The following is a 25322-nucleotide window of genomic DNA, read 5'->3' as shown; positions in this document are numbered from 1 at the left end:
CATTATGCTTGGTCAGCCTTGAGACATCAATGACCTACTAAGGATACTATAAATCTATTTCTTCCTAAACATGTTCTACTACTTTTTCTGCCTTTGTTATCTTACCTGGGAAAATTTTTAATTAAATACAGTCTGTATCACAGCTGAAGCATAATACAGAACGAAACAGGGTCTTTCAGTGAGGACAGACATGTAAGGAAATGAGTCTAGCAGGCTGCAGGGGCCACATAAAGCCACAGACAGTACCAACAGCAAAAGACAGCACAAGCAGCAACATCATCTGGGCAGGAAGAATGTAGAAGCTTTGACCACAGCAGTTAACACTATGCCTTGGAGCAGGATATGCAAGAATTTGGGACAACATGGGAGAAGAAAGTTGAGAGGAAGAATGAATCGAAGTTCTGACATGGGTCAGAAACTTTAGAGATTGGGTATGACTAATGGAGAAAGGTAGGTAACTCTGAAGTGCAAGAGGCCCAGGGTTTGGGGTTTTTTTTGGTGTGTGCTTTTATAATTAGAATCCTAATTTGCGAACTCAAAACACATAAGCAGAACTGCTAGACAACACATCCCATTATTGCTGGAAATATGGCATGCCTACCACTATTCACAAAATACTTTTAAGAGTTCACATGCAAGTGCACCACTGAATTTTAGATGCATTTTGTGATCATTCCACACATTGCACTGTATTGAGACAATTTGTACAGCAATAACTGAAATCATAACGTCAGTGGTTCAGCCTTGCAAACACACCATCTTTCAGGGTTCATGTTACTAGGCAGTTCTATCTAGTCCACTTTCTCCATTCCACTGTATATAATTTATACTGATCAAGTATCACTAAACTGTACAAACAGTGATGTAACAATATGGTATGCATTCATGCAATATGGAGCTATCTTCCACTCAATTTTTATGTTCTACTTTGGTATGCAATTCTTCTACATTTTACTTTGCAACACCTAGAAGGGATTTTAAAAGGGAACAACCTTATGAAAGACAGAACAAGATGACTTTTTGGGAACTTTAAAATTATTGCTGTTTATAAACCTCACAGGTGACCTACAGCTGAGAACATTTGCTGAAGTTGCACCACAATGCACTCCAGGATCTTAAGGACACAGACAGAAAAAAACCCAAAACAAACATACCTCCTTTTCGGCCAACTCGACTATCCATGAACTTCTCTATAGTTTCAAATTCATCTTCTTCAGTTTGTGGGACATCTTCTCCACAAACTTCCAGCAAATCATCAGAATCTGTCTTGGTTTCTTCAGCTTCTTTGTAACTAATGTTGACTGTTGCCTGGCGACGAGATCCTCTCTTATCATAATCATCATCATCCTCCTCTTCCTCTTCATCATCTGATGAATCAAGTTGCCTCTTTTTCAGTCCTGCACTCTTTTTCCCACTTTTTGGCTTAATTCTTGGAGACATGACACAACAATGATGTTTCAACAGGAACAACTATAAATCTTCTGTATTGCTTTCTGAATACATGTATTTCATCAATGCTCAGTTACTCCACTTTCAGTTACAGCAGATAGGAAAAGGTATTCACTAGAAAGCATTAGTATATTAACATCTCATGTAGCTTTAAATAAACTTAATTTTTCTTTAATAAGCATTAACGTTCTCATTTGCATGTACAATGGTAGTAAATACTCAGCTGCTTATTAGAAATAGTACCAGAGTATCCAAATGCGTGACTTACCTGCTGGGAGGTTTCCGGCTTTTGACCTTGTTTTTTGGCTCATAGTCAGATTCACTCTCTTCACAAGTGCTTTTCTCCCTATCTTCCTCTGATTCAGAATCGGAACCAGTTCCTGATAGTGACCCTGATCCCGACATTTGCCAGTCTTCACTGTACATATTGAATGACAAAAGAGTAATTTACATTGTTGTTTTTTTTTTTAATTTGGTTTTTTGTTTGTTTATTTTGTTGTTTTGGTTTTTTTTTAAATTAGGTATTCATCCACAGGGTATCTGCTGTAATGTCAACATTCTTCAGAGAAATAAAAATCTCGTAACAGTTATTCCAGCTGATGAGACAGAAAATTGTCATCAATGAATAATAGAAAAGTAAAAATGCCCAACAGCTTCAAAGGGAGTCGGATTAAGTTTTCTGTTATCAAGAGGTAGATTTAAAATCCAAAATAAAACAAAAATCTGGATTTCTATATAAATTTCAGCATGAAGAAGTAAGTCAACGTGACATCAAGAAAACAAAGCACTTAACAAGTCTAACTGGAAAAATACATATTTATCAGAACTTACACATGCTCAAATCATAAAGCCCAGTTATGTTATACTTTGAAGAGTCCCATATTGTCTAATGCCTATGGTCCCCGTGGCCCATGTGAAGAACCAGCAACTTTGGCACAGGAATCAAAAAACAGAAGCAGATCTGAGAAACACCCAGAAAAACTTGAATTGCAGTAACCTGTGAGTGGCACTGACTCCCAAAAGCTCCCACTGAGCTCCTAAATCAGTGCTTCACAACCAGGCAACATACTATAAGACACTCGTGACCAAGCAGCAGGACCTCCTTGCTCCTGCTTAACTGAGATCTTCTACTTTGCAACAGGAAAGATCTACCCACTGATGAACAGTATCTTGTTTCAAACTCTGACTTTATACAGGCAAACTTAAGATTAACAGCTTCATGAAAGAGAGGTGGTATACATTATTGAAATGTTGCTAAATCTTTATACTAACATCAGGTTTAGGTCTACTTGACCAAGGTGCCAGAGCAGTGGTAATGTTCATCAAAGCTGGAATATTACCAAGAAATCTCTTCCTTAAATTTCCAGTCAGGAAGCTTAGGAATCGGTGCTTTGATCCCTCTCTTCTTTCCTGTCTTCCAGGACATTGGGTCCTGGAGGAAATTACATTCCCATTGTTCCAGTCATCCAAGACAAATACATGTATGTGTCTACAGATGGCACATGGCCAATGGTACAGAATGTCTTATTAAAATACTTTTTCTGCAAATAGTTAAATAATAAAATAACAACATAAATCCATGACCTCTATTTATCTGGAAATATAAAACACAGATACAAAGCACCATCTTCTAAGGCTTGATCATGTACCGAGTTGTATTGAGATATCTCCCATCTGCACATCAGATAACAACTGCAGACATACTTATTCAGAAGAGCCATAGGACAAAACCACTGGATATATGAAGTGATTTGGTTAAGGGTTCCTAAACTTAATTTTTTCCTGTAACAGGGTATGCTATTAGATGCAATCAAATTCTTAACTAACAAAAGACTGAATAACAGCCCACTGCTAGGAAAGCACCATTTTGCATAGTTAGCACTTTTTCTGCAAGCAACACCCCCCCCCTTATTTTTTTTGTAACTACCATTTTTTAAGATGTTATACTGGCAACCCTGAACCTTAAGGTGAATCATGAATTGGAAGAAGAGGAATGATAGAACAGTCCAATGTCTACACACCATTCGTAAAAAAAAAAAAAAGGTCACTGCCTCTCACTGCTACAATAACAACATATAATCCTTTTCACAAACTGTTTGATCTATCATTCAGAACGAGCTTATTTTCATTTAAAATTCTTTGCTAGTCAGTAAAGTTAATTACTATTAGAACTATAATAACTTTTAAACATGTCGAAAGGAAAAAAAACAAACACAAAAAACCAGAAAAAAATAAAAATAATTTGGCATTAACTAAGGGATTCTAAATTAAATTTGTTGTGAGACAACCTACTTAAGTAGTTTCCCATTTCTACAAGAATTTTCAGGGGGGGCCTTCAGCTCAAAAATAAATTGCAACAAAGTATTTTAAAAATAAAAGCACTGATGAATGTTTTTGAACAATATTGCAGACTCTAGACGTTCCTTTGAGAGCTTATTTTAAAATTCCAAAATTTTTATCAAAATTGGAAATGCAATATCAAGATGAATTAAAAAGGGAACTTAAGCATTTTAACTGTGGAGAAATGAAGCATAAATTATAACCATGTGTCACTATGACAAAAAAATTGTGGTATTACTTAAGAAAATATCTTACTCTTTATGTTTTTTCTTCTTGGTTTCACTAGACGAGTCATCTGCAGAATCTTCACTACTTGATGAGTCCTGCAGGTGAAGAAAAAAATCCAATTCATTATCACAAAAAGAATTAAGTACTTCTAATATTTAAAAGATAAATCCGCTCCTACTTTCAAGTTGGAGGCATATTATTCAGGTTTTACCCTTTTCATCCCCCACAGTGTAGCTGTTAATGCAGAATGAGATAAAGACTGCTATTGTATTTATCCATCTATGAATACATTGTGCCAGCACAGCTCTAGAGAACATGACAAAAAACCCATCTTAAAAAATAACCATTGTGCCTACATAAAAAAGCTGTGGTTTAAGCTGCCCCGAGTTAATCAAGACGATGGTTCTATCAAAACCCTAAGAAAATCTCCTACACTCAGGAGCTTTCTCACCTTCCACATTCTTTCACATTTAAACACTAGTTGAACAAAATTTTGAGAATGGCATGTTTCTTCTTTCTCTATGCTCAAAGAAAAAACAAGAACCCTCTTAGATTTTGCTAAAACCAATCTCATCGGGATTAAGTTTAGATTGAGATTAAGTTTTATCCTGAAAAACATCTCTCTGAAAGATAAAACTTAACAACAGCTGTAAATTAACGTGTTTGTTTTAATGATGAGCTGCTAAACCAGACAAAAACAGAAATCCAACCAAATGAGTGTGACTGCACTGCAGTTTTTGTAATGAAGGAGAAAAAGTCTGCTTTATGAATAAATTCCATTTCATAGTCACTAGTGTCCTTAAAAGATGTTCTTCCTGCACAAAGTCAACATTTCTCTAGCCTGTGGTTTAGGTTTTATAGTACCCAGAATTCTTAAAATACAAGAATTCTCTTGTAGTAACCATTACAAAATTTGCAAAAATGTAGTTTTCTACTCCATACGGAATTTTTGAAAACCACAGCAGCTACCTTTATATAGAAAAAAGTTGAAAAAATCTTTTAGCATTTTAAACTGTCTTTACAAAACTCAAGAAACCAAAAATACAATGGAAGTATTGTATTTGGACAATATTAACTGCCTATATATCACAGAGCATTTACCTAAAAATATCACATAATCAAGGCTGCTATAATTTTGGCACAACTCACTTGAAAACAAGTAACTAGGAATAAGTTTATTTTTCCTTATAAAAATGTCAGTTATTTGAACGTTACTAAAACCAGATTTTTATGCACACATAGAAAGTATAACTTGGCTCTACATAATTTTACTCTAACATATGAGACAATGAGATGGGCATGTTTACATTTTAAAAATCTAAATTATGTTATTCACCTCTTCTGAGCCACTGTCTGATGAGGCTGCCTTTTGTTGTTGCTGTTGCTTCTTGAGCACTGCTGATCTTTGCACAGCAAGTATACTTGGACTAGACTTCCAAAACTGAACAGGAATGGAGATGCAACAGTCAGTTAAACATACTCATAGTCTCCAGTTTACCATATATTACATTTCCGAGTAGCACCCCTATTAAAACTGATCTTGATTTTATCAATTAAAAAAATTCACTACAAAATACTGCATGCACTATCAGACAGCTTTTTAAAGTAGTAAGATTTCTGCAGAACAGAATGTTATACAATAATTGCTAGGACAATTTCTACAGCACCTTTAACAATAGTTGTATAGGTGTTGTTAAGGTACAACATTTATAAAGTAAGTTTTTTAACTTTGATAAAGAAAATTTTTAAACATTTATAAAGTAAATTTTTAATCCTTTCAGACCACTTAGCTGATACGTTTTTGCTTCATACAGTAATACTGAAGTACATGACCAAAAATATAACAGAATCCTTAACAGTCTTCAATTCTTGTGGTAACTAATATATGACTACCTTTCATAAATATGATCTACCACCCCAGTTAAGTCCATGTAACACAGGAGAGTGCAGGTAATTTTGGCCCACTGGATTTAAGAGATTTCTAAACACCACTTTTTCCTGAATTTAGCCAACTTACTAATGAAGAAAGCCAACTGTACATATGCTTGAAATTTTCATTACAATCATTCATTGATACAAGGTAAGCATTAGAGAAACAATGTAAAAAATAGAATTTCAGAAATAACATTATGTATACCTTTTGTCTTCCATAAATTCCAGTAAATTAGTGAATGCTTCTGCATGATGAAATTTAAGTAAGCATTTAACTCAAAATACTTGCAAATGTGAGAATTTTGAAAGCATCAATTCAAGTACTTATCCATTAGAAGCTTAGCCTGATGTTTAAGACAGCTAAGCACATGCATTCACTAACCAACCACGTTAAAATTAAAACCACATTACCTCTTTTTGTTTTTTTTTTTTGTTTGTTTGTTTGTAATTAAAACTGCTCTTGAAACTAACGGCACAGAAAGATTTTTTTTAATAATTCCCCCCCACCAAAAAAGGATTCATATATGTGTTTTGTTTACCTCAGACCCATCAACTTTTGGTGGCTTAGCTTGAATTTGTTTCTTCTCTCTAGATGTATCAGACTCTGATTCTGACTGAGTGCCTGACTCTGAACCAGAGTCAGAGTCACTGCTGCCTGACTGGCTGCTGCTTCCATCACTACTGCTTCCAGAGCTTGAACCAGATCCAGAACCTGATGCTGACCCAGAATCATCATCTGATCGGCTGCAATGAGAAGTTAGTAGGATATTATACAATTGCCAAGGCAACAGGATTAGAAGAAAAAAGTCGCCTTAGCTTCACCTATAAATCAATTGTTAAGTTAGACCACACAAATGGGTAGCACATAGATCGATGCAGTCAATTAAGTTGAGATGAATAAAGTTAAAAATAAACAAGAATGAGAATTAAGAGTGTCATCAGATACTCTTTGTGAAGCCTAAAAAAAGGCAAGATAAAGCAAGAACAGTCAAATTAATATGGAGGAGTTAAGCAAGGGAAATGAAAGTGGTAGAAATGTTTCTTACCCACACAAAACTTTCCACCCCCACCCCCTCCAAAATCCTTGTTTAGCTCCATCAAACCCCACATATACATACACACCTCTTAACAGTTAAGTCTACTCCACAAAGACCTGTCCAACTAAAATACAAAAGTTCTCAGTCTTTATAGATCAGCAGTACTCCTTAAAAAAAAATTTAATTTAGAAGCACATATCTCTCTAACAAAAAAAGCTATGCAGACCCTGTTTTTCTCTTAGAAAACAGCAGCAAAATTCCCCATGCAGACAACTCTGCATTTGTCACTGATGCTATGACTTGTGCCAAGGCGATTTCCTTGGCATACACTTGAGCTGCCAGATTATTTCACCTGTATGTTCATTTTACACCACATTTAATATACTTAGAAAGCACAATAATTGAAGATAAGTATTTCTTATGACCATTCAAAAAATTTGGAAACATTTGATTTTCTACAACTTCATGAAGTAGCTGACTTAAAATTTTCATAAGATTCCTCATTAGGTTAATACTACCGTATTTCAAAGATATGAGAAAAAACATCAGAATCACACCACCACAGAGCAAAATAATTTCAAATTATGTACACATTGACTGCAAACACTTAAAAAAATCAAGAGTAAACATGCAGCCAGAAATAAAAATGATAAAAACAAAAGCTGATATCAAACCCTAGCCTATCTATACCAGCACAATTCATCTGGCTGACAGTGAGCTGGAGGCGGGGTGGGAGCGGAGAGGGCAGATTGATCATCCTCTGCCCTAGAACATACTTAATTGACAACATTTTAAAACCACAAACCAAAGCAAAATCACTCTTCTTTCTGCTTTTCCTAACACCAAAACTGTATCAGTAAAGAAGAAATGAGGCTATTTATAAACAGACTCCCGTAGACTGCACCTCACTCAGCCATCTGCAACTGTCAGCTTTGAAAAAAAGAAAGAAAAAAACAAGACCATAGTGAAGCTTCCTCGTTCTGAAGGGGAGACATGGAGAAACACACTGCTGCTGGGTTTCCTTGCACTTGCTGAGAGGAAAAATGGGAAGCAACAAGGCTGCTCCCAAACTTCCTATTTCTGTCATCAAAGGCTTACTTCAGGCATGGTGCTGCAACACTAACCTCATTTGCCAAAGAAAGCAGGGCACCCGCTACAGACTATGACCAGAGTTTAAACTGTTTACCAGAAATTAATGCCACTCCATGATGATCTTCCAAAGAGATTAGAATCGTAATAGTGTTCTTGTACAGAAATGTTACCTTACCTTTAATGCTGGGTAAATCAGACCATTAGAAAACAACAGCATTTCTCAGCACAGAGACAGAGAATTGCCGTAAGTAAATGTCAGGGGACTGTGGAAGTCAGCACTAACTATAAATGAAGAGAAATAGAAGAAAATGCAGCATGGAGAAACCTTGAGGCACAAGTAAATACCAGCAAGCCACATCCCAGTAACAAAAAGCAACCAAAACCATGTAAATCCTACATAACCTTGGAGGAGGGGAAGGGAATCGAATACTTCTATGCAGGACAAGGTTTGTTCATAGAGGGCAATAATAACATGGATTACCAAACCTAAAAAAAAGATGAAAAGCACTAAGCCAAAAGGATGGTAATTAAACTGGCTTAAATATTTCTGCAGTAAAATATTTCATGCACACTAATATAGTGCTAACCATAGATTCAGTTGCACATAGAGCCAGAGGCAACCAAAACAAAGTACCTCTTTTCTAAGGTAGCACAGGGGAAACTGACACTGGAATAAGCCATCTTGGTCAAACAACTTGCAAATATTATGAGAAACAGGTAAACCAGCTACATGAGAGAATGGCGGAGAGACCAAAGGGGGGGGGGGGGGGTTGGGGGATAATTCCAGTTTACTTAGATAAGTAAGCAAAAATCACATCAGTTAGATTCACAGTTGATGGGAAGTTCAAAAACAAATGGACCAAGATAGGAAAAAAAAGTATAGTAGACAATGCCAGTTGCTCTGGAGTTGGATGCAAAAAACCCAACTAATTCCAAATGTTTTTTTTTTAATGAAGTGATGAGTTATCTATCATCTAAGGTCTGTTAAGTACTTGTCAACAGATGTGGATCATACAATATTCAATATGCAGACAACACAGACTCCTTAGCTTGCCAGCTAACTCTCCACAAAGCTGGGAGTAAGCCTGGGAATTAATTCCCATTAGGCTTATGAGCAAGACCAGCAAAGTAAGAGCTATTTCATAAACCCTGCTTCTCACAATAAATTGGCCTGATTTGGACAAGAGCAGACTAATGCAACCCAACTGTGTATCAACTAACAGTAACATCTGACAGGAGTAAAAATCTTAAAGTCAATATTCAATCACATTACTAATAAACACAAGACTACAAAACAAGCCTGCAGGTAGAAGTAAAAGGGATGGGGAAAGAAAGAAAAGAAATTAACTGTAGAGTAGCAGCTAATTGGTAAACAGAACAGAGAAAAACAGAAAAATAAAATTTAAAGGCCATAGCATCAGTAATGTCTTACTAAGCTTTCTTATCCCAGTGTTACATCAGCACAAGGAAATGGGAAAAGACAAACTGAGTAGCAGCAAGTAATTTTAAAACTAGCTAAAGAGCAAGGACTTGCTAAAACATTTATGAAATCTTAAGATGCTATGGCAGTACTCGTACATGCTTAAAAGGAGTTTGAAATTAACTAGCAAAAGGCACTATAGGAGTTCGAGCACACAAGACTAGTCCATGTTAGGCAGAGCTTACTTCAACTCTTATCATCCAAATTAATACAGATGTGTTAAACTACGCTTGAGTTTCTGCTTGTATACTTCCTCATGTGCACCACATACTCCCAGAGGTCTTGATGCGACTACAGCACATACAAAAAAACAGGCAAGATTAACGGATACAACTGCATTTCTACTGAACTGTGAAGTCCTGTTCACAGGACAAGTAACTGCTAGTCCTCAGAGCCCACGAATGCATGTTTATTTCATTGTGTCCTTTCATATGATGTTTCAGTCTGAGCTTCAGCAGAACACTGACCTGAAAGCACAACCTCTACAAACACAGTACTGTAACCCAGAAACCTAAAGCTCTTATTTGCAAAGGAGGTAGGGATAATACATGACTAAGTTCTGCATAAACATATGCAATAAAGACACACTGCAGATTGAGACAGTACTGAGCATCACTGAGTGACATGCAGTACCTATAAATCCCCAACAGCTGCAACAGTCCATCAAAGGACTTTCCTCTGAGAAGTTTAAATGATTTGAACCAACAGTAACAGTGATGGGGAACCTGAGGCAAGACACACACCATACACTAAGAGCTATAGGTTAAATGCTCTGTTTTCAGCACAAAAAAAACTATTTTCAAAATTAGAGAGAAATTGGTATTTTTCTTTTTATCACTTAAGTCACTGAACTCAAAAGATCAAAAGAGAATATACTTATGCCAAGATCAAAATATCACACACTTCTGGGTGCAGACTGTGTCCTTGCTTCTCCTGTACTTAAAAAAAAAAAGTTTGGTCTAGCATTTCTCATAGTATCTTCTTTCCCAACGCTTAACACTAATATATCATCATTCCAAACTATGATACTGATTTTTTTATTCTTATTTTTTAAAAGAGAATCTTACTATTACCTAATTTCAAGTGATTTTACACTAACACGGGTCATCATGAAAAGGCTGAAGAAAAAGGAACTTAGTTCAGCCATTCCCTCTATCAAAGTCACTGCCTCCGCTCTCACAGAAATTTTCTCTTAAAGTAGGAAAGAAAAAGAAAAAAAAACACAACAAAAAAACCACAAAACAAAACCCCAAACAAACAAAAAAACCCCAACCTCATTCCCTAACCAAGCTATCTGGAAATGCCAGCAGTTAAAACCTTTTTGTATCAACACCACAAAAATTCCCCTCTATTGCCTGACAGGACTAGCCACTTATTCAAACAGAAATTGAATGGAAATTTTGAGCCTAAGACTTACTTCTTTATTGTCTCTAAATGTAAGTATCTACAAGGCAGACAGAAAGAACAGACCTGATTACTAACTGGTTTTTTTCTTGATTTTATTCATGTTTTACAGCAAATAGTTTTAGACCAGCATCAGACCAGACTACCAACTTGCCAGACTACTGATCAACTTCTAGTATAAAGGAGCACCTTATTTGTTTTTTAACTAATATTTGTAAGAAAGCAGCAACAATAAAGTAAAAACATAGACCTATCTAGATTTTTCTAAAAATCAAGAAAGCCACCAAAATATTCGAAGTCTTGCTTGGAACAAAGGAAGAAGTGTTACATAAAGAGGATAATAAAGAACTACCTTTGTGCTCACAAGAAAAAGAAAAGTAAAATGTTTCTGTGGCATTTTCTAGACATGTCTCTTAAGCAGTGTCCATAATGAAAAAATGGGGTACTGAAAATGAAATCTTACTGAAAAACTGCTGTAGTAGTATTTATTCAGTTCCAACTTCTATTCTGCATATACTAGCAGTCTGCTACACAGTATCAATTAAACATCCAGAGACCAACCTTTTCTAGCACTTTACTTCTGCAGGTATAAAATCACTGGGACATTACCTGTACTTGACTTTTTGCTTTTGTTTCACATGTAGTGCTGACCTAGACAAAATTTAACGACGAGTCATTGCGTCTCATTATCACATGAGCAGGACCCAGAGTCGTCCCACCTCAGGACTTAGCTGAGAAATGTACCTCTGAAAGCCAGCCTCCCTGATGAGAAAGACAACCCATACTTCTGCTAACTGATGTGACAAGTGCCAGGATTAACTAAAGGCTTTACCATCCTCTAAGGAGCCAGATCTTTTAGCTGCAGTATTTGCCCTAAGGGGTTCATGAAAGAGAAACAGCGCCCCCCATCCCCTGGCCAGCCTCACCACACTTCATTGCCAAGACAAAACTACTGGCACAGGAAGACAGTGGTCTCCGAAGAGGGGTGCACGCACCAAGGAGTTGCACAAGTCAACCAACCCATGGGGGTATATGAAGAAAATATTGGAACTTCTATTTAGATTTATTTTTAATCAACCCCCCCCCCCCCAAAAAAAAAAACCCCAAAACCACCCCAAACCAACCAACCACCACAAACCCCAAAACCAAAACCGCAACAAACTAACAACACAGAAAAACACAACTAAACCAAACCACAAATTCAGCTTCACAAACATTTAATATATGGATTGACACTGGCAATCTCACTTAGCCTCTATGTCTGAGGGTCATGCGCCACATATGGTAGGTGAGGTGTCCTGGAGGAAATACGTGCTCCACAATGCAGAGGGGTAACAGTGGCACAGTCACTCCTTCATTCCCTTTCTGTGCACTGTGACATACCGCAGTTTGCTTCTGCCTGGTTAAGCGAATTTATGGATGATATTACTTAGTTTTAACCAAAATAGCCCTCACAAAACAGCATAGTGGTTTAAAAAGATTCCTGCAAAGAAAGGGTGGACTGAAGATAACACTAATGCTGTGAGCACAAAGCAACCAGAAAATGGCAGAGCTGACACTTCCACTCCTGTGCAAGCTCTTCATCAGCCACACTGCAAGGTAAAAAAACAATGACAATCCGATTGCATCTGACAAGAGGTTGGACCCCAAAAAAATAAATCAGAATTATCAAGACAATTTGAAATACCTATTTACATCCACTGTTGTTAGCAATTAACCTTGCACTGAGTGTATATTATGCTTTGAGATATTAACAATAGTATGAAGTCATCACAATCAGCAAGACATTTGAAAACTAACCATCCAGAACACAAAGACAAACCTCTGTTTTTTCCAGCAGTGTTTCAAGTCACGCGTCATGCAATACTCATTCCTGTACTTCACAGAATTTTACTAGATTTAATGATAAATGTTTAGAAGGCTCTTTCGAGGTTCTTTTTCCTAAGAGTAAGGGACAAAAATGCCACATGCCATTTGAGAACTTACTTCTTGCTGCTGTAAAAATGGCTAAAATAATTCATAGAAAACAACAGTGACAAACTGAAGTGCCTTTCTTTGTCAGCAAACACTGTTGAAAGACATATAGAAAACACTGGTGAAGATTTGAAGAAGCAAGTATTAGAACAAATCATGCAACGTAGGAGGTTTGCTCTATGGTTTGATCAGAGTACAGATGCTTCTAACATGTCCCAATTTACAGTATTTGCTAGATTCTGTTTCAATGATGAAATGCATGAAGAACTACTCCTTCATGAGCCACTAAAGGAAAGATGTACTAGAGAAGATATCTTCTTAATGGTGACTACTTTAATTAAAAAAAAAAAAATGTTTTATGGAAAAGCTCTGCAAGCACTGATGGAGTGGCTGCTTTGACTGGAATAAAAACCAGATTCTAGTAAGGGTGATAGAGATAACACCACATATGAAATTAATCCATTACATCAACCATAAGCAAGCTTTTGCAGCAAAGAATCTGGAGCCAGAATTGTACAAAGTGTGAAAGGATGTCATCAGTGTGGTTGATTTTGTGAAAACAACACCATTAAATAGAAAAAATTTTATATTACTTTGTAATGAGATGGGGAATGACCATAAAAATCTTTTGTACCAAGAGAGGTTCACTGCTTAAAAGCATTGTTGACTTTGAAGACTAGTTTTTGGTGGGGTCTGGGGGGCTTTTGTTTTTTTAAACAAACGAACAAGTGTTCCAATTTTGCTGACCTTTTCTGTGAAAACTACTGCTCACCAGCAGTATGCTACCTTGCAGGTATTTTTGGCAAAAACAAACAAATAAAAAAAAAACACCAAAAACCAAACCAAACAAAGAACATCCCCCCTCCCCCCCCCCCCAACCCAACAACAAAAGAAAGCCACCAAAAAAAACCAAGCACACTTAGTGTATCCCTTCCAGGTGAAGGTGACATTTTAACAATGAGAAAGCAACTGCTTTCCAAAAGAAACTTACACTATGGAGAGAGCATTTTGAAAACAGATATTTGGAAAGGTTTCAATCATTATGTGATTTTATTGCCCCAAACAATGCATGTCACCTGTAAAAGCTTTTATATCTGTACACTTAAAAAGTTGGAGATCGAAATTTCTAACCTGTTTAAAAAAACATTCCAAAAAGCTTCAGTGGGTTTTGAACCCATTTGTTGAAAACATGAAACTGCAACCCCTTCTGATTAAATTGCAAGAAGTGATTGACACTAGGGCAGATGGAAATTTACCAACTTTTAAACCAAATTTTAAGAAAAACCTTTGCATAATTAGTTGATGGGATTGAAAAAAATAGTATCCTGATTTAGTAAGCACAGTTAACGATGCACTTCTTCCATTTGGTTCTGTGTATCTTTGCAAGTTATGTTTTTCAGCTATGCCAGCCATTAAAACCAAGAACCAAAATTAACTGAGTTTAGAACCACACCTTCAAACTACTATATCACAAAGCATTCAACCAAGATTTTAATAAATATATTTATAATTTTAGTGAGTGAAAAGGGGCATTTTGCCATTAAAAAAGTAAAATATTTTCAAATATTATTTAATCTTTATGTCATCCTTTGAAAAATTATCTTTTTGTGCATGTATTATAATGTAGCTATTAGTACAGCAGTACATGTATATAATTTATAAGTGACATACACATACATTGGAGCTGCATGCTCAAATGTTTTTTTATTGGTAGGAGTGTGCAAACAAAAAAATTTTGGAGACCATGCACTAAGGGATTAAAAAAAAAAAAATAATGGTGAGAAGGCTTCCCTTCTCTCTAACCCAGATACATTAAGCAAGCCTTGGCTATTAAAAATGAACATAAATCTGTAATCCTTTTCATGGGACTACCTATGACCCTCTTCCACAGGAGCAGTAATTCAGACTAAATCCTAATATACTAGATGCTAACCCTAAGAGTAAAGATGGAATTATTTAAGAAAAGGTACACACATTTACACACACACATGCATTCAGGAAAATTTACATCTGCCATCTCAAGGGGGAACTCAGGAACAAGGAACTTAGAAGCTTCCCTTTAACTGCTCCTACCTTTGCTCTGAGTTTCAGCAATTTTCACACAATTTGAATAATGGTACGAGCAGTAGTATGAGTTACTTTACTTTCAAAACACTTTTCAGTCCTCACCAGTATATTCACCTGCTGTTGAGGGTTCTACAATAATAACTTTTTCTGACATTGTTATTGATACCCTCTTCAATCCCCCCTGTGGTGTCAGTACTACTCATACAAGGAACAGATTTAGCTTTTTAACAGCCTCTGTTTTCACAAACATTCTAAAGGACTGATGAAGTGGAACAAACAAGCAGGAGTGAACAGGCAGTACTTCTTAAGACTGCTGTCCTGAAACTGAGGTATAAAGTAGTGGAAATCAATACAGAATTTAGGGTTAAAAAAAAAAGATTTGAAATGGAAGAGGATTTTTTGGTAGTTTTCAATTTTAGGACACAAACATTCTACACTGCATCATGACATACTGCAAGTCTTTTTTCCAAGTGCTTAAACTGCTACATGGTGTAATACCTTCTCCCCTTCCCATGGAGTATGGCATTGCTAATGTGACTAAGAAAAAGGGCAACAGCATGCAGAACTCCTATTACACTGTGGTGTCTACCAGCACCACTGGAAATTTAGACAGCTTATTTGCCAGAGTTTTTAAAATGTAACTGTTTGAGTTTTTGAAGTTCATACGAAAAGACATACAGGATACAGAAGTTTCATATAAATTTCTAGTAGCTCAGATGACATTTTCTTGATCTGCTGAAATGGATACCCTAATAGCCAGCTATAAGAAGGCAAAACCAATCATAATCAGCTTGAGAGGTCTACAAGTTTTTCAGAGCTTGAAGACAAGCAATCTCTTATTTTAACAAATAGTATCAGCAGAATTCCAGAAATGGCTTAATATTCCTTGAAGTGGAAAAGGAGATAAAATCTAAGAAGAAAACACGTATATTTTCTATAAATAATCAACAGAAGCTACTATTGCAAACCAAATGGTGAGAGCACTTCACACTGTATTAAAATTTGACTTTTAAAACAGTTGCTGCATTAAAGACAAAACCCCATTTGATAGCAAGATAGGTAATCTGCATTAAAGAAACAGAACCTAAGTTCTGTAATAAATATGTTAAAACATAAACTCAGGGAGATAATAGTTGTGAAATAATCATAAGACCCTTGGTCACTTTCTTTCTGACCTTTGCCTATGGAGTTCTTCAATTTTCCCCTCATTTTTTGAGGCAGAGTCTATAAGCAATTCTTTCTCTAAAGAGCTTTAAGTATTATCTGATGTAGTCTAGCTACAGTCCGTAATTTGACTAACTTTTCTTGCAATGAGTAATGCCCATTAATGCAAAGTAGCACCACTGACCTCCACAAAATTAATCACCTGTACTAATTACCAAGATTCTAGTATTGTATCTCTAGGGGTAGGATGCAAGGAACATTAAGTATTTCCTCAACCAAGGATTGGAATACTGTCACAATTACCTGTCACCTGCTGTCTAATGCTGTTACCTGAGTATTATCGCAGGAACAGCAGTTCTGGTCCCCTGCTCCTCAGAATTCCCCTTACAGAAAATGTACAGCAAAGTGCATTATTTCTTGCCACTTTCTCTTCCTGTACAGGCCAGGGTCATTGCCTTTGCTTAAGATGCTTTTACTGGAAACAGTTCAACAAAAGCCAAAAGTGGACACCATACCCACCATGCTGTGGACACCTGGGGTAGAGTAAGAGACATGGTTTAGGTACAACTTAACCAGCCTTTTGCCTGTGCATCTGTATCCTCTTTTCTCCTTCTTCCAAAAAAGCCTGATTAATACTGAAAAGTAAGAGAAAATCTCCAATATTTTTAGGCAGATATCATTAATTAGGATCCTCCTGTTTCTCCCTTACCCTTTCCAAATATAGTCAAGACAGTCTCTCTGCAGGACAATCCAGAGCTGGAGCCTACTTTCTTTGTTCAACTCTTCCAGTAGAAAAGTCATATAGAGCTTAAACATAATCAGAGAGACAGTCAGCATCCAACACTTCATTCTCAGTCACCTGTGTTTGTCAAATTTACCCTATTCCACCATGCCACATTATGTCTTCCCTTTTCCCTAGACTTGTATAGATGTCCTCTGCTTACCAACTCTATTTTGCGGCCTAACTTGTTTTCCCCCCCTACCTTTTTCACTGATGAATGGGCTTCCAAGGAACAAAATGCCAACAGAAATTATAAACACCACCACGACTAGATAAGGAAGTGTAGATGGAAACAACAGGGCAAAGCAAGTTAAGCTACAGAATAGAGGTGTTGTTAATATAATGTATACACAAATACAATATTTGCTAACATTAACTGTTGAAGACCACTTGTGCTCTTGTAGGCACTTAACTCCATTACTCATAATGGAATTCCTGCTTTTTAAGTCCCTCTTATAAGACTGTGTCATATAAGCCTTCTTCCCTCCCCGGGCTCCAAGCAAATTATATATACTACTTACTCAAAAACAGAAAAAAAACCCAACCAAAAAACCCCCAGTAAAATCAAAATAGAATTATCTGTTTAGAGATGTTCCTGAATAGGAAACCTTACGTAACATTCACTGTACTTTGTTCAACTGAAAAAACCAAACCCAAAACAACAAAAAAACCCCACACCAAAAAACAAACCAACAACAAAAAAACCCCACCCAACCAAAACCCAAAACTAAACAAGGACAGCAATACCCAAGACTGTACAAAACAGTGGGGCATCATAAGGCTATGGATATAGAAACAAACATGATGGGTAAAGCAATAATGATCATCTCTTCAGTATTGTTGGAACGAGACTATTTCTCTGTCATGCAAACAATCCACAGCAATGATGATAAAGTTAGCTGTCAATAATAACCTGCAGTAGCAGGCAAACCACAGTATATATTAAAAATGAGTAGCATGTTCTCAGGATGGGATTTCTACATGAAAAAGTATAGTTTCATGCAAGTTGACAAACTGAGGTGTGAAGTCTATAAAGACCACCTTCCAGGATATGTAGTTAAGAAACCTCTCTCAGCCCTAGCCCTCGAGTCAAGTAGTTGCATTTGTACAGCAGCACAAGTCAAATCTGATTTGGTAAGGAAGTTTGATGTACTGAAGTAATTTGTCTGTTCTTTTTTATAACCACTGTATCTGGATACTTCCTATATATTCAAGACGAATTTATGCCCGAATGCAATATTTATTTACAAACTACTTTGCCAGCAAAGCAATATAGCTTAATGAAAGTACTCAAGGAGATTATTTTTCATGTTTGTTTCTAGCTTTTTTTTCCCAACCCCCCAATAACTACCTATTAATAATAATAATTAATAAATACCTATGCAATCAAACTGGAGAATGCTTTCGGGAGATGACAGGCTTAAAAAGACAGATCACTGAAACAGATTAAAAAAAGCAAGTACCCTGTTATACAGTCATTATTTCTCTTCAATAGTCTTAAGTTTTGCTTCACTAGCTTACCCCTTAAAACAAGGTGCCCGTGACAGGATCACGCAATGAGGAACAAAGTCAGCTCGTTTACACAAGGCACTAGGAAGACAAATCATAAGATGGAAAGCTACACAAGTCACATTGTAAAAGAATTAACTGAGCATTTAGACTCCTGTGTAAGGTCTAGGTTAACAATGGATCCAAGAGCAGATAATTTATCACCTCTGATTTCAAGCGCATTCATTAGGTTAAGCTACCTTAAGAATCTTTGGTTTTAAAAACAGCAGGAAAGAGAGTACCAATTAGAGCAAAATAAAGTTCAACACACTACAAAAAAAAAAAAAGAGATTACTTTCTGCAGGGTCTTTGAAAAGCAGTGGATTGTTTGGTTTGGGGTTTTTGTTTGTTTGTTTTCAAAATAAACCAGAATTTGAAGGAAGACAAGCATTTCAATACAAAGAGCCCATTCAAAATGTGCAGAAGTAAGAAACACTAACTGCCCAACTCTTAAAATTGCAAGTTCACAAATAAGCTTCTTTAGGCAAATGCTATATAAGTCTTTTTTCAGTTTTATTTTTAAAGAAGTCTTAACTATTTAATTTGATTTAGATGCATAAGGAAGTTTTATCTTCATTATCACTGCCAGTAGAAAGCAGAAGGAATAAAAGAGTATGAAGTTCAGGCTACCAAGTGTTATTTCCTGTCCTCAGCTACTGCACATGAACTCAACTGAATTTTCCTGATAGGGGCTAACAACTCAAAGAGATGCATTACATTTCCACTCCTGCAGACTATGATTTCCTGTCACTTCTATAAACTTTCCCCAAAGCAAAGCTATCAAAACTACACTGATCATCAACAAACTTTCACGACCCTATGAACCACACTGCAAGTCTTTATCTGAGAGCCACAAGCCACACATCTTAAGAGCACAAAAAAGTTCCAGGAATCGTTCACAGGCAGGAAGTATCAGTGGTTCCCCAAGGGTTAACTCTTCTGTTGTGCAATTTGACCATCCTTCCACATGCAGTTCCAGGGGCAACACGATGATGTCTCTACCAGAGGCTCCTTGTAGATCACCAGCAAAAAAGTATTAAATCTGGATAGGTCTGGTATATATACTGCCTGTATCACAAAACTTCATTCTGTCTTGAGGAATGAGAAAAGCTCACATCAACTAAAATTTTGAAACTCTCAGAATGGTAGAATTGAATCTAAAATACGTGGAACAGATATTTGCCAGCCAGTTAGGTTACACAAAGACTGGGACCTGGATGAACTCAGCAGGAGTCCCAAAGCTAAACTAGAGACCATACGCACAATTACAGCAGTATCATGAATTTACTACTTCTTTTAGTTGGAAAGGTTTCTATACAAAAAACACTTGGGTTTTGGTACATATTCAATCTGAACTCTTCCAAAAAGAAGTGAAAGGATGCTTTTAACTTGGATCAGGATACCTTCTTATGCTTTAGTATGCTTAATTCTGTAAGACATCATTCCTGATAAAATAGCAACTTACTAACCAAAGAGAAGATTACTGCTAACAGAAGTGAAGAGCTTGCTTTATCCACAGTAAATTCTACCAACAGTTTCCTTCACCATTCAAGTACTTTTGTTGATCTGAGAATTCCTCTGCACTAACATATAAGTACGTATCTACATATGTGTAGTTTTATGTATATGCTCTCCCTTGCTATATACACACATTTTTATTATCTACCAAAATTAAATTAAATTAAACTTCTACCAAAAAGAAGCCAGCGCATGGGAGTAATTCTGCTAATATGCTTGGGGAATCTGTTTTAATTCCCACTTGGATTTCTTGAAAGCAAGTACCTAAAGCCATAGCTTTCAATTCACCTTTTTTACCTTCTACGGAAGGTATGAATTTATATAGTAAATTGAAGCCTGCTGACAGAGTCTTTAGTCTTTACTTAAATATCTTTTGTGGTACACAGACTAATCACTCCATAAAGCAAATAAAACCCACTAAAATTATTATCTTCTGTTAACATCAGCTTTCAAGTGTGTGAAGAACAGTGAAAGTCTCTGGTGTAATGTCCTGGTTTCAGCTGTGATAGAGTTAACTGTCTTCCTAGTAACTGGTACAGTGCTATGTTTTGAGTTCAGTATGCGAAGAATGTTGATAACACTGATGTTTTCAGTTGTTGCTCAGTAGTGTTTAGACCATAGTCAAGGATTTTTCAGCTTCTCATGCCCCGCCAGCAAGAAAGCTGGAGGGGCACAAGAAGGTGGCACAGGACACAGCCAGGGCACCTGACCCAAACTGGCCAACAGGGTATTCCATACCATGTGATGTCCCATCTCGTATAGGAACTGGGAAGTCGGGGCAGGGAATCACTGCTCAGGGACTAGCTGGGTGTCAGTCAGCAGGTGGTGAGCAATTGCCCTGCGCATCATTTGTATATTCCAATCCTTTTATTATTGCTGTTGTCAATTTATTAGTGTTATCATTATCATTATTAGTTTCTTCTTTTCTGTTCTATTAAACCGTTCTTATCTCAACCCACAAGTTTTACTTCTTTTCCCTATTTTCTTCCCCATCCCACTGGATGGGGGATGGGAGGGGGGGGGAGAAGTGAGTGAGCAGCTGTGTGGTGCTTAGTTGCTGGCTGGGGTTAAACCACAACATGTAAGCAGCTACTTTCTGCTTCCTGCAAAAACAGGAGTACAATACATTCCAGCCAGCTACTTCCCAGTTAAGCTGCACTCAGCACATCCCTTTTTACCTACAGAGAAGGAAGGTTAGCTCAAGCCCTCCATACTTTGCTCTGCAGGAAACATTGGAAGAGCAAAGAGATGGGAAATCAGATTGTTATTCAATTAGCACCAATGTTTCACTTCTGCAGTCCCTGTTTTACCTGGAGCTCATCTTGCAGTACAGGTAAAACTTCTCTTGCTGATTAAGCTTTCCTATTACTATCTAACTAGAACATATTTATTCATATTCAAGTTTGCAACAGAATGCTTTCAAGCACAGTACACAAAGATACTTCGCTTGACTGAAGAGTCAGCTTCTCAGAGTAGTTATAAAGTTGTGTCTACACTCACTTGCTGTCCAGGTGAACAGTATCTGTAGTATTTTACCTTCAGCTACTTGAAAATATTCCAGAGTAGTGTTTTCAAGTAAACAAGAAGCTGGAGATTAGACTCTACTGTATTACACAGAAATCAGAATATCAAGCAAAAAGATTAGATAATAATGTTTATGCTAGTCTACAATTTCCATCATGCTTGGTTCTAGTACTGATTTATAGCTTCAGAGGCTGCTGAAATAGGCAAGGAAAGTCCAAACAATGCAGCCAGTTATTCAACCATGAAAATACAAGAGACTCACTTTTCCACCTGTAGCAAAACTGAACTTCAGGCTCAACAGCTGCAGCACAGGAAAGTTTTCTGCTCGTCTACCGGACAGATTAATAGATGCAACACTGGAAAGGAGTGTGGGAGCAGGGCAAATTGGCCATTCCTTTCACACACTTCAGAAATAATTCACCTTCGCAGATAGTCACAGGAGTAAGGACAGCCTACTCCTGTGAGTAAGGACAATTCCTTACCATAATGCTGACCAGTGTGTAAAATCAAAGGTTTACGATCAATCCCTTCTCCAGTCCTCTTACTGTTGAGGATAGTACAGGCTTTCCACAACTTTTGCAAGTCATGGTGTTTCCATAAAACAATACAATGCAGTACCCATGAGGCCTGTGTATTTTTGTAAATCCAGTCCTGATCCACTGCTTCTCTTAACTTTTTAAAGTAATAATGGCAGCACCCCTACATCAGCCTATACTTAATTGTTATCAAGACTGTCACTCCAGAATGACAGCCATGGAAGATTACACCAGACAAAGGGAAGTGAATGGCTTTACTGCACTTGTAAAGTGACACAAATTTTCAAAGATCTCTTGTAGTTATCGTCGCTATTTAGATTATCACTACATTAATCTTAATCTCTTCTTCTTTTCTACCAGTTCTGTAGAGTTTGATCTTCTTTCCAATTTACTCCCAGCAGCAATTCTCAATTGCTTTCCTCACTTGTTCTACTTCCCTCCCTAGCATTTTAATAGAATGGAACCACTCATATTTTGCTACTGATCTCCACTTTCAATCTGTGGAATTCTGTACAGCAACACTTCCCAAGTTACAGTTAGCTACAGTCTGCTGTCTGCAGTTGCAGCTTGCTAAGGCAACTCCCCTAGAAGTAAAAACCATCTAGAGTTATATAAAGATATTCCATAATTTTCACATTCCTTTTGAAATAATTATTTTAATAATTGAACTAGGCTTGACAGGAAGAGAGTTCCATCATTTAAAATAGAAAGCTTTCACCTTTAATTTACAAAACAAGTTTCCTGATAATAGATGGCAAACATGAACATAAGCTTTCCAAGACCTGCCTGTGAATTAGGCTATGGGGTTAATGACTGATACAAGCCTAGGAGAAAAAGGTTTTAGCATTTTAAAATTTGTTAAAGCTTTAAGATGTGCTCAGCAGGACATTTAAGATGAAGAACAAAGTTTCACTTCACAGGTGAGTATCAAGTTTTGAGTACTAAGCATCCTCCTGATATGTACTTTTAATGAAGTTTCTGGAAGCTTTATGATGTTTAGCTAGTTTAGTCTTATGAACTGATACAGCTTTTAAATAACTTTGATATACTGGTATTTTGGGGCAGTCATAGTTTGATACAAAGTAGTTTTCCCACATACCTTCAGCAAGGTGGCTTGTTTCAAGTAGTAAGAAAATTCACACACCAAATCAGACTAGTCACTGGTTTGTCGTTTTGTTTGTTTGTTTTTAAGTAACCAGGAATATTCTGCCCCTCACTAGAAGAAACTCCAAATTTGTTTGCTAACCAGAACAGCATCAAACTTATTGGAAGCAGAAATCTTGAAAAAATATTATGTATTAAAGCTTACAAATTATTCACAGGATTGAAAGTTTACCGTCTTTCCGGAACACTCCCTTGCATAACAGGAAGGTTGACATAAAAACACAGTTTCATTAAAGTTGCTTTAGTTTTAATGTTCATAGATTTCCTGGTGATTTGCACCTTAAGTCACCTAAACACTTCTCTCTTCCCCCTTCTCCCACTCCATCATACACTGTGCTACATGCAAGTTTAATGGCCAGCTCATACTGAATGATCAGCTGGCAGTTATGTTCTTCCTGCATTTCTTCACTTGAGGCAATAATTTAGATCTCTCTTGACCCAACTGGAAGTTTCCATGAAATCTGCAGAACATGGTTTTCTTTATGACCCTCTGACTGACAGAATCAGCTAACTGATTCAACAGGCTGTGATCAGAAAGAGTGGTAAAAAGACAGATGGGTGGACTAACAGCATGGTCACAACCACCTCTTAGAAGTCTAAAACCACTTTTTATTTGCAAGTGTACTTTGACTTCTTAAACCTTCAGCATTCTTTAGACTTCTAGTTTTAGAAATCCAAACTTTCTAGTGCAGGAGGGACTTTTTGAACTTAGCACTGTTCTAGAAAGACAACTTAATTCCACCCCTACAAACTGGTTGTCATCCTGCATGGATGCAGGGAAGTTCTCATCAGGTTTTTCCAAACACATGAACACTCTACATATGCTAGAAGACTAGCATTTAGCATTAGAGGACTGATTTATTTTTTTTTAATTAAAAAATAGCCAGAAAATTGTACTTTAACTTCAGCAAACAAAGTTAACACTTTCAGTTACACTGCTCTAACAGCTCTAAAGAAGGAAGAATCATGAAGTACTCTGTATCAAAAACTAAAATGAACAGCCCACTGCTCCACTTTTAGAGATAGTCTAGTTAGGGTTTTATACAACACATACTACGCATGTGTGCCTTGCACTTTATAGACAGTAGCTGTATCTTAACATTCTAATCCAATGTTTCAGCTTTTGACACTTCAGGAATTTTCTTCCTCAGAAGAGTAATGCTATCCAGTTGAATGCTGATGCAGTTTTAATACAATTTAAGCTTTATTATGTAAGGTATATACAAGACCATTATAATTCTCAGCTGAACCAATGTGAACATAACAAAGAGATAAAGCACCAGTAAGAAAGCGCATCCAGTCCTCCTAACTATGGTCTGCTTGCTAACTAGAAAGCTTTGGTGCCAAGTTCAAATATAAATCAGTTTTAGTAAACAAAATGTAGGAGAATATATAGCCAAGGATAACCGAAATGAGCAAGTGCTTACCTTGACTCTCCACTACTGTTTCTTATGCTGTCTTCATCACTGTGCCCATTCATTGTAAATATTAAGAAGTTGAAAAGATAAATAGAAGTCCACTCAGATTACAAGGTGGATATCAAGAATCCACTTCTTGGTACTCTGTATGTTTTCCCGCTGATGTTGTTGCTCTAGTGTTCTCTGCAGGTATTCAAGATTTCTCCCCAAATACCTAAAATAGTAAAGGAAAACGTTGACACAATTTGATAACATGTTTGCAACTAAAAAGATAGCAAAAATAACTTGGTCTTTCATTAACACTGAAAGGGGGCATCATGTCTGATGTCATGTTTTTAACTGAAAAATAACTTTTTGTGTGTTACTTGTTCATGGTTGATCATTTTATCACTGTTTTCTTGTCTGAAAAAAATATTAAAAACTTTCCTGATGTTTGTGAAAGCCAGAAAACATTCTTCTCAAGAGAATAAGTGGTCTTTTTATTAGTTCACTTAAAAAAATTGAAAGAACTAAATGAAATAACAAAGCGCATGAAAGGAAAGACCTGTCTAGCTTTTTGTTCGACTGCAGTTGGGTGCCAGCATACAGGCCATTACGCTTCTTTATGTAACTTTTCATTGATGGTGCTATAAAGGTGGCAATTTCTGCTGAACAGCTAGCTGCAGA

At 36.7% G+C, this 25322-nt stretch overlaps 1 protein-coding gene across 3 annotated transcripts in view; it reads right to left on the bottom strand.

The window, feature by feature from the left end:
* CHD1 (chromodomain helicase DNA binding protein 1) overlaps positions 1 to 25322 on the bottom strand; it is a 58128-nt gene that overhangs the window by 30931 nt on the left and 1875 nt on the right. For all 3 annotated transcript variants that reach the window (XM_049796291.1, XM_049796292.1, XM_049796293.1), the window contains exons 2-7: positions 24666 to 24870; positions 6489 to 6693; positions 5354 to 5458; positions 4045 to 4112; positions 1718 to 1867; positions 1155 to 1429 (exon numbers count right to left, since the gene is read on the bottom strand). In XM_049796291.1, the coding sequence (XP_049652248.1) occupies positions 1155 to 1429; positions 1718 to 1867; positions 4045 to 4112; positions 5354 to 5458; positions 6489 to 6693; positions 24666 to 24718 (856 nt within the window). In that variant the 5' untranslated portion in view covers positions 24719 to 24870. The remainder of the gene's footprint in view (positions 1 to 1154; positions 1430 to 1717; positions 1868 to 4044; positions 4113 to 5353; positions 5459 to 6488; positions 6694 to 24665; positions 24871 to 25322) is intronic.

The sequence above is a fragment of the Accipiter gentilis genome, chromosome Z, assembly GCF_929443795.1.
Source record: "Accipiter gentilis chromosome Z, bAccGen1.1, whole genome shotgun sequence".
Taxonomy (NCBI): Eukaryota; Metazoa; Chordata; class Aves; order Accipitriformes; family Accipitridae; genus Astur; species Astur gentilis.
Note: the sequence above shows the minus strand (reverse complement) of the source record. Positions and strands in the feature narration are given on the sequence as shown.